General features: G+C 32.5%; 1 protein-coding gene across 1 annotated transcript; it reads right to left on the bottom strand.

The window, feature by feature from the left end:
• Window positions 1–5,471: 5,471 nt before the first annotated feature.
• On the bottom strand, window positions 5,472–12,217 carry LOC144568753 (Di-glucose binding protein with Leucine-rich repeat domain-containing protein). Its single transcript, XM_078319134.1, has 11 exons — window positions 11,980–12,217; window positions 11,684–11,903; window positions 10,493–11,036; window positions 9,953–10,247; window positions 9,304–9,454; window positions 8,235–8,306; window positions 7,560–7,628; window positions 7,387–7,455; window positions 7,118–7,195; window positions 6,237–6,445; window positions 5,472–5,778 (listed from the first exon to the last, which is right to left on the bottom strand). The coding sequence occupies exons 1-11, from the start codon at window positions 12,077–12,079 to the stop codon at window positions 5,660–5,662; spliced, it is 1,926 nt and encodes a 641-aa protein (XP_078175260.1). The 5' UTR covers window positions 12,080–12,217; the 3' UTR covers window positions 5,472–5,659.
• Window positions 12,218–12,282: the final 65 nt, after the last annotated feature.

Raw genomic sequence — 12,282 nt, 5'->3', positions numbered from 1 at the left:
AAAATGTTAGATTAAATATTATATCGTAGTCATTTAAATAATAAATATAATATAATATTAATTTAAATATTATATTAATATTAAATAAATACAATACCATATTAGATTAGTATTAAATAAAATATTAGATTAAATATAATATAATATTAGTTTAAATATTAAATGTAATACAGTATTAGTTTAAATGTTAAATATAATACAGTATTAGTTTAAATGTTAAATGTAATATAATATTAGTTTAAATATTATATTAGTATTAAATAACTATAATATCAAATTAGATTAATATTAAATAAAATATTAATTTAAATATTATATTAGTATTGAATAAATACAATATAATATTTTTTTGAATATTAAATCAATATAATATTTTTTAATATTAAATGTAATATAACATTACTTTAAATATTAGATTGGTATTAAACTAAATATTAAATTAAATATTAAATTAAAAATAAAATAATATTAGTTTAAATATTAGATTAGTATTAAATTTAATATTAATTTAAAAATAAAATAATATTAGTTTAAATATTAATATAATATAATATTAATTTAAATATTATATTGAAGTATTATTGAAAAATATGATGCTTTGTATATATTTAGCAAGTCATTATAAATCTAAAAGTGAGTTGAAAAGATAAAAATAAATAAATTGATATCACTATATTTCATCTATTGTTCTGACCAATTCCCGTACCAAAATCTGCATTTTAAACCATCAAATAGCTCTATTACATTGAATATCTATAGAATGTGGTACTGCTACGCTTTCATTCTTATTTTGCAGAAAACTGGCGAAATCAGGGAAGTTACTGACATTCTGAGACTCTGATGTGGGTAGCGTCAGAGCCGATGAGGATAGCGTCTGAGCCGATGCGGGTAGCGTCAGAGCCGATGCGGGTAGCGTCACGCTTTGACATTACCACAGACGCGAGGCGCATCAGACAAACTTTGATGCGGGTCGCATCACTGGTTACGCGACTCGCGTCCAGAGTTTCCAGAGCAGACAGCGAAGCCCAATAAAGCCCAGTAAAGGCCCAAATTTGAAGTATTCATTTTGGGAAAGCTATAAATAGACCACCCTCTGCCACTGGAAGGGGGAGTTCAGAAATTGAAGAATTCAAATCTCAAGGCCTTTGGAGTGTCGTTCAAGAAAGAGGAGGAGCTGAGGAGTGAAGATTGGAAGATTCTTCTTAGATCCAATTCCTCCTTAGGTTTTATCATGATTTCTTCTCTTATCTCTTTTTTTATGATGCTTGAGTAGATCTATCTTGTTTCTAGGGTTGATGTAGTCTGAGATTCTGTTTGTATGCATTGAACTTGAATTTGAGCTTTTCTTGTGTTTGATTGTCTGAGTATTACTCTTCCATTGCTTGATTTTGATTGTGTAAATGAATCTTGATGTCTACTGTTGAATGATTCTTGAATCTCTTCTAGTATTTTGACCTCGATATTTCTTGCAATTTGTTCAAGTATTTGAGGTAGATCTTAGATCTGAAAAGATAGATCAATTGAACCGAGAGGTGAAATTTCTATCTATTGAGAGATAGTGGATGCCTTTAGCAAACCAGACAATTGACTTAGGTTGAACACCTGTAAACGAGAGTTTGAGGTTGTAGATCTAAGAAGGTGAAATTGCAACTCCTTACCAGGTTCATTAAGCCAATAAACGAGAGTTGAGGTTTAGGAAGATTAGGTACGGTCAACAGATCCTTACATAAGTGAATAACTCAGAAACAGATTCAATGTTGCATTCACTCGATGACCACGCGGGTCGCGTGCGAGAGCACGCGAGTCGCGTGAGGGTCTAGAGGCAGAATTGAGGATGAAATCTGAAACCCTGGAAACTTCGTTTTAAAATCAAAGTAAAACCAAATGTTTAATTGTTTTCCTTTTTTTGTTATTGAACTTAGGAATTTAAACAAATCAAATCAATCTTTTCTAGAAATCTAGTACCTAACTGAGACAAGCAAAGATTCAGAATTGAACTAAACCGTCCCTGAGGATCGATACCTGATTATACTCTTGAACGAAAGTTGTGCACTTGCAACATAATTCAAAAGCTAAATCACGGTTTAAAAGGGTACAGCTCGCTGTACCTGAAACTTTGTGTATAGCATACTTCTGTGCGAACATAAATCATTATTATATTCCTTCTCTCCATTGTTATTCCAAACATACAATCCAAACAACATTTCTACTAATCCGGAATAGTCAAATCTAGTGCTATTCTTGAATCCCTTGGTTTAGCACTATTCTCAACTACTAACCCAAAAATCGTTATTCTTGCACTAACAACCATACCCCGTGTCTCTATTTCTGTTTACAAAGTTCAAACAATCGATCCGAACCGCTCAATATGATATACATATTAAAATGTGCTTAGAGACCAAATTTTATATTTTTGGGAATTCTTTTACTATTTGTTTTAGATAGGTACAAAATCACTGTATCTTGACCATCCAAAAACAGTGATTTTGTACCTACCTAAAAAAATAGTAAAAAAATTTCAAAAAATATAAAATTTAGTCTCTAAGCACATTTTAATATATATATATATAACATGTTAAGTTGTTCGGATCGACTGTTTGAACTTTGTAAACAGATATAGAGACGTGGGGTATGATTGAGGCACAAAACCGATGATGCATTTTAACCCTACTCTACTTTTAATTTGAAATTAGTAACTATGCAATATACTCATAGGATATGTATATATATATACTGCTTTGAATATATATTTTTAGAATACTTTTTAATAATAAATTTCAATATGATGTAATGTTTATTATAATTTAACTATAAATAGGCATACATACATTAAGATCCATACAAATTTAAAACAAGCACTATAAAATTAACAAACAATGCATAAAGGCTTGAAAATAAAAAAATTAAGTAATAAACATATGATCAAAAATAAAATTCATTTTTTACTCGCAGACTCGGCCTATTTTTCGAATGATATTGTTAATTGACTCGTCAATATTCATCTATTCAAAAGTATACGTAATTAATCAAAGCACAAAAAAATAATTGATTTTTTTTACTTCAATATATACTTGATATAAACCAATTCCGAGTATTGAAAATTTTGTCTTCTTATAATTTCATTATCGAACAACTAAAATTTATTTTTATTCAAAAAAAATATCTTAAATTTTAGATACGAGAGAATTTTAGTTCAGCACTTATGAGTTAGCTATTAGTTTCTAACAACATTAAATATTATAGAAAAAATTAATTCCATTTAGTTTAGTCAAAATAATTTTAAAGTCAACTATTTTTTTTCAATCTGAAACAAAATGTAATTATGTCGATCGTATCCTACAGAAGTTTAGTCAAATATTATTTTTTTGCTTCCATTGTAGCATATAGACTGTCAAACTAGAAAACTTAAATATAAGTTCCTCAAAAAAAAAACTTACATATATTTGCCTACAATAATAAACTAAAATTTTTGTACAAAATTAATAAGAGAAAGTGTTTGAAAAAAAAAATTACATATATTTGCCTACAATAATAAACTTACATAAATTATCGTTGTTGGGTTAGGAATTTGGGTCCTTTGGGAATTGGATAACTTGTAACGAACAGAGAAAAATCAGAAAATAAGGCATGAAATTCGAAGCAGAAGAGTGAAACGGTCATTTAAAAAAAATATCTCTCACCTCAGCGATGCATGAGTCAAAATAGCCAACTAGTTTTATTATGAATAATTATACTAATCTTCCCATCCCTGTCTCTCCATTTATCCCCGCACTCTCTCTCTCTCTCCAAATTAACTTCCTTAACTGTCTTTTATCCCCCCATTAATTTTGCTAAGAATTTTCATTTATCCCCGCATTAATTATACTGCCATTTTATTAACAATCCCCGCATTAATTATAATATCATATAATAATAATCCCCACATTAATTATATTTTCCTTGAATAACAATCCCTGCTAACAATTATTTATCTGTTTATTGATGTTCAAGAAAGTATTTATCATTGTTCTGACAAATATTTTTCCTTATATCTGAGAAGTATTTATCATTGTCTCTGACATATTAATACTTTGATTTGATTAAACATTACTTATTGACAAGTTCAAGAACAAATTTCAAGAAAATATTTATCATTGTTCTGACAAGTATTTACCATTATATCTGAGAAGTATATATCATTGTCACAGACATTTTACTGTAAGTTGCAATTATGTCTGAGACGTATTTATTCATGTAACATAAAGTATTTATCATTATGCCTGAAAAGTATTTAACTGTAAGTTGCAATTATGTCTGAGAAGTATTTATCCATGTAACATAAAGTATTTATCATTATGTCTGAAAAGTATTTATTATTGATGTTTTACTGAAAGTTGCAATTATGTCTGAGAAGTTTTTATCTATGTAACATAAAGTATTTATCATTATGTCTGAGAAATATTTATCATTAGGTGAGGGGATTGTTTATTTAATGGTTCCTAGTTGCGCGGGGACAATCCAAAAAAACAAAGAAATTTTGTGCGGGGATAACTGATAAGTATTTATGAGGGGATTGTTTATTTAATGGTCCGCAGTTGTGCGGGGACAATTCAAAAAAAAAAAAAAAATTGTGCGGGGACAATTGATGGATTAATTTGTTCAGTCATAAATAGAGATCATTGCATAGGAATTAATATTTTGCAAATCCAGGATAAATACTTTGATGCTTTAAGTTAAATACTAACAGTTTCTGCGGAGTATTAATGATTGAGCGGTCCCCCCATGACTTTTTTGGCAGTTAGTGCGGGGTTTTTTGCAGAAATAGACCTGCGGGGATTGTTATCATGATCCTTTTATTATACTGGATCAATTTAATATTGATAATTGATAGTAGTGAAACTGATGTTGAAATAGTTTTACATAAAAATAGTTAAATATTCTTCATAATAATTATGTTAACAAATCAAGTGGCGGGAAAAACTGTGAAAAAATTTAAAATTTTGGTAATTAAATTTACTCTTCTATTAAAACGTTTCTTGAAGTATTTAAATCACCCTGATGCATTAAGGCATCTTATAATACTAAAATCACCACTACACCTACCAAACACAAACATTGCTATAGCATTAGGAGCAACAGATATAGTAGAAGTCAGAGTGACACTGACACTTGAAATTCAAATGTTTTTCTTTCTAAAGCTTATAAACTTAAAGCCTGATAATATACTCTATTTTATGATTCTTACTGTCTATCGGAAAATTAAACGCAAATATGTATTGAAAATATATCTGCCTACCATACCCAAGAACAAAAATGCATGACATGATGTTTGATAGGTTAGTCGTGCTTTCTGATTCAATTGCAAAGCAGTACATTTATTGTTTCATATTACAAATTATATACTTGTTTTGTCACGACCCTAAACCCTGATTTTTCACTTGAAAACCTACAACACAAAACTCAGGCTAGAATTGTTTGTAAACAATATAAAATGGCCTCAAGTATTGACAAAATTTTGGCTACGAATATACATACATAGGTCAGGTTAGAAATTTAGTAATACTGCTTAGCTGCTTCTTCCTTTTCTTTTCATTTGTCAATACAGAATTTTTTTTTTTACTCTACGTGTTCTAAAACAGAATGATGTCAGTGATCCTTCTAAATTTCAACTTGTGATTTCTCAAATACTGGTGCCATTGCTATGAAGACCATTCGAGCTTTGTGTCTCCATCTCAAGTTGCATGAACGACTTTGCTCTCTGATATCTGTTTCTCTTTGCCGCAATAGCCGATGAAAAATCTACAAAGGTAAGATGCAAGTTCAGAGTTCAATTTCGTACTTCCCTTTCTTTTCGTCTTATTTATATTGTTATTTGATCAGCTATTATCACAATATATGCACACCTGAAGCATATACTATTCACCTGAAAATTAGTTTTTGTTCCGAAGAGGTCAACCTAGAGGTATTTTGTAATCTAAAAGTAATAAAATGGTACTTTGTAAATATTTATAGGATATGACTTGTTAATATCTTGGTATGTTCAATGTTGGCATCAGCAGGACAGCTTCCAAGTCCAGCAAAAAGTTTAAATAAAATTTAATGTGAGACCAAATGAGACAAATGTGCCTCAGGACAAAAATTTCTATGCTTGGGAACTTCAGAACCTGAAAAGGCGGATTGCTTGAAGTTTACCATGAATTTAAATTAATCTTCCTTTATTTTTATTTTAATTATGCTTTGAAGGTTAAAACACTTACAACTGAAATCTTGAGGAAAATCAAAATCATAATCATTCTCTCTTCTCTTTACGTAGACCACAAAAGCTACCAGAAATGCGGCGAAGATAATAAAGGCACAAGAAGCAGCTAGTGCAATTTTTCCGGTAGTATTTAACCCTTTTTTGTTCCAAAACACCGGACAGGCCGGTAACGTAGGCACACCACATAATCCCTTGTTACCTGAGAGGCTGTGAAAAAATATAAGATGATGAATCAGTATATTGTCTTGTCAACCCTGCAAAAAGGACAAGTTTCTCATATGCTTTCCTAAGAAATAAAAAATTCCGAGAACTTTTTATTAATAGAAATTATTATTAAATAATATAAATATAGTGAAACATAAAGAGTAGCTAGGATTTTTTTTATGGCATAGATGGGTCCGAAAAAAAAATTCAGCTCCAATTTTTTTTTTTCCGGATCCAAAGTCCTTTTTGTTTTCTGAAAGATGGACTGGGTATTTTCTGAAACAGTGGCTGAGGTTTTTTGTGAAACAGAGAGTGGCTGGAACTCTCTTTTTTTTTTAAAAAAAGAGTGGTTGAAACAGGAAAAAAAAACACTTTGGATCTGTAAACTACTGATTTCAGAAACAAAAGTTAGTTTGGGGATCTTTCCGAGTAATGGGGATATAGAGGGAAAAAATGTATTTTATTATATGGGCGATATTTCATAGTATTCAGTTATGAGAAAATGGGGGTTATAAATAAACAACGCAGATTGTTTTGCATGGAATAGGAGATATTTTGATATTCTTGAAGTGTTTCACGTGAAATTAAGCCCCCCAATAAGTAAACAAATATAAAAGAACGGTGCACTGTTTTGAATAACATAGAGATATTTGTAACTGTAAACTGCTAGCTTACTCTATTATACCACCGTGTACACCAATGGAATAGAGCTTTTCGGGGACTTGGCCGCCCAATTCATTATTATTTAACAACCTGCACATATAATAAATAATTTCTGAAGTAATTATTTTATCATAGTCCAACTGATAAACTCTGAACTTAAAAATTTTCTCCTTGCAATTGATGGTTCGGCAAATCCTACTTTAATATGGATGGTATTGCACTAATAAACTTCAATCAAGTAAAGCTAGCATGTCATGGAAATAAAAAACAATTTTACTTACGCAGTTTGGAGATTGTTTGAACCTAAACTATCAGGAATGTCTCCTATAAATTTATTTGATGACAAGTCCCTGAAAGAAACAATTACAAATCATAGTTCATAAACATAATATTCAACATATTCTTTCTTGTGAGAGACTTTTTTTCTTGATTAACAAGTCAAACAATTTCTTACAACATTACAAGCGAATCATGCCCGAGACCCCAAGGCAAGTTTCCGCCCAGAGAGTTATAACTCAAGTTTCTGCAGATGTACATCAGTCTTAGATAGATTAATAATTGTTTAAAAGTAATCACCAATTCATAAATAACCAGTATTTTTTTTTTGTTTTTACTTATTAAGTGAAGAGTTCAAACTTGATCCTTAAGTAATGCATTTTAGGCAACCAGCCCCCAACTTGTTTTATTTTGCAACTAGACAATGGAAGTAATTCCTTTTGTTGAACTAGGCCTTTTGACTTGTTAAAACGCATTAATGAACAATTAAGCTCTTATATTATACTTTGTTAAGACTCCTATATATCTCGCTAATGCTTGCCAAGTTCATACCCTGGGCCCACCAATTAGTTCAGATAACTATACCCAAGTCAATCTATCCTTAACTGTGATTAAATGAAACTAGCCAAGGCAGCACTAGAACATTTCTGTCCACTTCTTTTCCCTCTCACATTTGTACTTGATTTTAAAATTTAAATAATGAAATCATATGTTACGGCCTTAACTGCCTGATTGAACAAAAAGATTCTCAAGGGCTTAATAAAACCGAACACAATATTTCATAGCCAATTCCCAATTATCGAAATAACTGCAGGATAAAAAGAAACATAAGAAAAATCATAACGATACTTACAAGCTTACCAAGTTTGTTAGGATGCCAATTTGGTCACTGATAAATCCCTTCAAACCCTGACTTGCCAAATCCCTGAAAAGAACAACATTTTTATATACAATAACTAACATTACAATTTATATTAATTAATTGATTTTATATAAATATAATTAACATCATTAAGTATATGCATATATTTTACAGAATCCACAATTATAGACGAAAAGGTGTTCCATTAAGAGATCTAAAAGATTTTCAAGATTTTAACATATCATTTACTAGATAAAAAATTAAATGACAATTTTATGATTTAATACCATTAGATCTACAGGAAAATTGCTAGACAAATAAGCTACAGAAATCCCTAGACAAATAAGCAATGCTTTCCTTTTTTTGTATAGCATTCAGAATGTAAAATCCAGATTAATAAAGGGCGTAATTAGAATTAGTTACTGTGCTCATTATTTAAGAAAATAGCATCAACCAGACTAATTGTGATTATATAAAATTTTCCAATTCTTGCTTCCTTTGCTCAGTGGGATCATACTGAATTACTTAAATATTACTAAAGGTGACCTTCACAAATTTGGCCTTGACCAATGATAACTACTCCCTTAGAAATGATCGGTTAAGCAGTTTACATGTGCTTACCACAATGCATTAGCACCATTCATTGACCACGGTTGGCTAGTATATCCTTATAACAGTGAACACAGTCTATGGGATTCAGGGCGGATCCAGGTAACCGATAAACCCCCATGATTTAAATTTTTTTAATAATGTAATTGAAATTGAATTTTTCATAAAAGTTTTATATAGTTCAGCCCCCCTAATGAAATGCTAAAATGTGTGCTTGTTAGCCTAGTGGTTAGAATTCCATTTAGTGGTTGTGGAGGTTTCGCTTCAAATCCCAGTGACCGCACATTATGTATTTTCACATGTTATGCATTTTACGTTTCAGCCCCCTCCCCCCCCCCCCACACACACACACACAATCTAAATTTTCTAGTTCCGCCCCTGATGGGATTGTTTAGCAATAGCTTGAATCTGGTAAAATCAAATTGAAACCAAAAGATTGAGAGAGATTTACAGATGAGTAACCACAAGTCCGGATCCTTTTGGGTTTCTTTGGCAAGTGACACCTTCCCATGCATCCCATGTGCCAGGAGCACAGGGGTCACCATTCCATCCCATTCTAGCTGGTATTTTTAGGGATTCCTTTAATGCCCTCATTGCAACAACTGCAATGCAATTATTAAAGTGTCGAATTAGCTTTAGATCCAACCCAGTGCACTTTTGAAAAAATAATGAAAATATTAAATATTACACAGCATTTGATAGTTGAAACAAATATACAAAGACATGGAAAATGGTAGGTTCTTAATTTGATTGATTCGCCTCTAGTCCTAGCAATCATTTTTTTTTCCTGTTATAAAGTCTAAATTGAATAAAGATTAAACCCAAGTGGATTTAAATTTTGGCTTCCAGTTCACAAGTAGTTGTGAAAAGATTTTGGTTTTGAAAATATGAAGGATTCAAGATAATCCAGTCCTTTTGTGGTTGCTACATACTAGTCTTATATTTGGTAATTATTCCCAAGCAAATAAGCAGTATTGGTTTTAAGTTAAGTGTATAGCAAAGTTTGGTGCACTATGTAAAACTTTCAAATACCATATGTAATTTGCCAAAGTAGAAACATTTACCTTATTTATCTAATAATTAATATCAACTTTACTTACCTTGAGCCGGAACAGTTGCCATATCCAAAGGTACCATTGCATAGTTCTCGAGCCCACATAGAATGGGCTGGCCCACAACAGGGACCAATTGCACTTTGAGAATTGGGTCTGTGAGATTTTCCATTATATGAAACCATTTGAATGCAGTGAAGCCACCAACCTCCTTAAATATATCAATTTGGGTCACATTGGTTCCCCCAATTACTATGTCAAATACTCTCTGGCCGGCTGAGCTCACACTGGCATCAATCTCGGCAAAATGGAACCACATCATATAAGATAGCCTAGTATCAATCTGTTATAAAACATAAGTGTCAATGAGAGTAGCAACAGAATTTAAAATACTAAAGCAGCAATGTTATATTGTAAACTCTGTTATTTTTAAGAAATGTCATAACTGACATTATAAAGAGGCTGGTAAGTTTGTAGTACAGATTATTTTATTCCCAAAATAGACAGTAACTATGTCCCTCAAGTAACAAAGATAAGGGACCATAGTCATTGAAACATAACAATTAAATAAAATTTATACACACTAACCGGCATTTGGTACTCCAGTGCATCCTTTGCATTAACAGTAGTCACAGCAGTTTCATACAATCTGGTAGGAAAGAAATTCGGCTGCTGATTACTACCCATTATCTGATGCCCCCCTGCTGATAACGCTTTCACTTTAATATTACTACTACGAAAATCTGAGTCAGTTTGCCACACTCGAGCAAACTGATCAGTGTCATTAGTGAATCCGGGTCCAAATAAATTCTCTCCACAAGTGAGTCGGCCATAGTTTACTAGAATCATATCTGTGCCTGTAGTGGCTGCATCGTAGGCAAGAGGATGCACTGGTGCAAGCTCTAGTGAGGCAATGACAGGTGGGTCCGTGGCGATGCTGTAGAAACATATATCAGCAATTGAGTCGACTACTGGTGCAATTAGGTCAGAGTATGCACCTGACTTGGATGCTTGCTCAGGCCAGGGGGACCGGTAGGTGAACACTAGTGTTCCCTCGATTGATACGTCATAACTCGGCGATCTTAGCTTCGAATCATAGTTATCATAAATAGTGAAGGTGCGAATGTAGTATCTGTCATAGCATTAAAATTTAAAAACTTCATATTTAGTTTTCAGAGTTTTTGCAAATTAGTTTTGATATTTACTGTACCTTGCATATATTGCATATATACAGCTAACAGCCAATAATTTTGGAACCCTTGCAAATAAAACCAAATGTAAATTGATAAAATAAGGGTACCTTTGCACAAATTTCATATCATGTATGCAAAATGGCATCATGACCAATTCATAACAACACGGAACCAACACTCAAACCACCTTTGTTTGGTATTAGTAGTTAAGACTTTACAATTAGTTAAAACATGAGCACTGGTATTAGGTACAAAAATTGTCACTCTTGTAAGGAATTTACCTTTTATGTCAAATAGTCGAACTACTTGAATATTGTGCTTTTACTATTAATTGCTAATTGCAACATAAGAAATGTTAGGTGCAATTTACTAATGCCATAATTAAGTGAAGGTCCATTTTTGGTACAAATTGTTCTAGAACGTACAACTTTGTGTTTGCTTTGTAATGGAAAAGGTGGCAACCGTACCATTTTATCAAAAAAAAACCTAACAAGCAATTAATAGAAATTTTTCCAAATGTGGCGAGTCAATGCAATTGGTCAGAATTTGGCCCCAAAAATAAGTCCTTTTTTATTCCCTTTAGTACCTTCCAGGAAGAACAGGGACAGAGTAGCAACTCTTCTTGCCAGAGGAACTGGGAGGGAAGAACCGAAGGGTTCTCTCTTGCGGTTGTGCAAACCGGTGTGGCTCGGCGATCATTCCAGCTGAGCCACCGGAGTAGAATCTATCTGACAGCCATGGCCTACCAAATGTCGAGGTGAAGTTGGCGGTTCCACCACAGTCGATGTTGTACGAGTGGTTAAGAGCTGTAACAGTGACAACCCAGGATTGATTACTAAGGAGAAGTGAAATGGAGAGAAGATTGAGAGGTCCTGAACTTACCGCCGGAGAGGAAGGGATCGGTGGCGAGATTAGGCGCTGGATCCGCGAGAAAAAGAGGTGGAACGGAGAGAAACAGAAGGAGAAAGATAACTAGTAGCATTGAGCTTCTTCTTCAGTTTGTAATGTACCTTTTCTTAACAAAAGGGAATGAAAGAAAATGGAGAGGTATGGAGGAGAGAGAGAGAGGTGGACAGTGCGTGATTGGAGGTGGGAAGAGGTCTGAGAGAGAAAGACTAACTTTCTTCGCATCTTTTTGCGATGAACCGCATTCATTATCTGCGCAGAGAACATCACGGAGCATCG

The sequence above is a fragment of the Carex rostrata genome, chromosome 17 (assembly GCF_964058835.1).
Source record: "Carex rostrata chromosome 17, lpCarRost1.2, whole genome shotgun sequence".
In the NCBI taxonomy this organism is placed as follows: Eukaryota; Viridiplantae; Streptophyta; class Magnoliopsida; order Poales; family Cyperaceae; genus Carex; species Carex rostrata.
The sequence above is the reverse complement of the archived record's forward strand: the minus strand, read 5'-3'. Positions and strand labels throughout refer to the sequence as shown.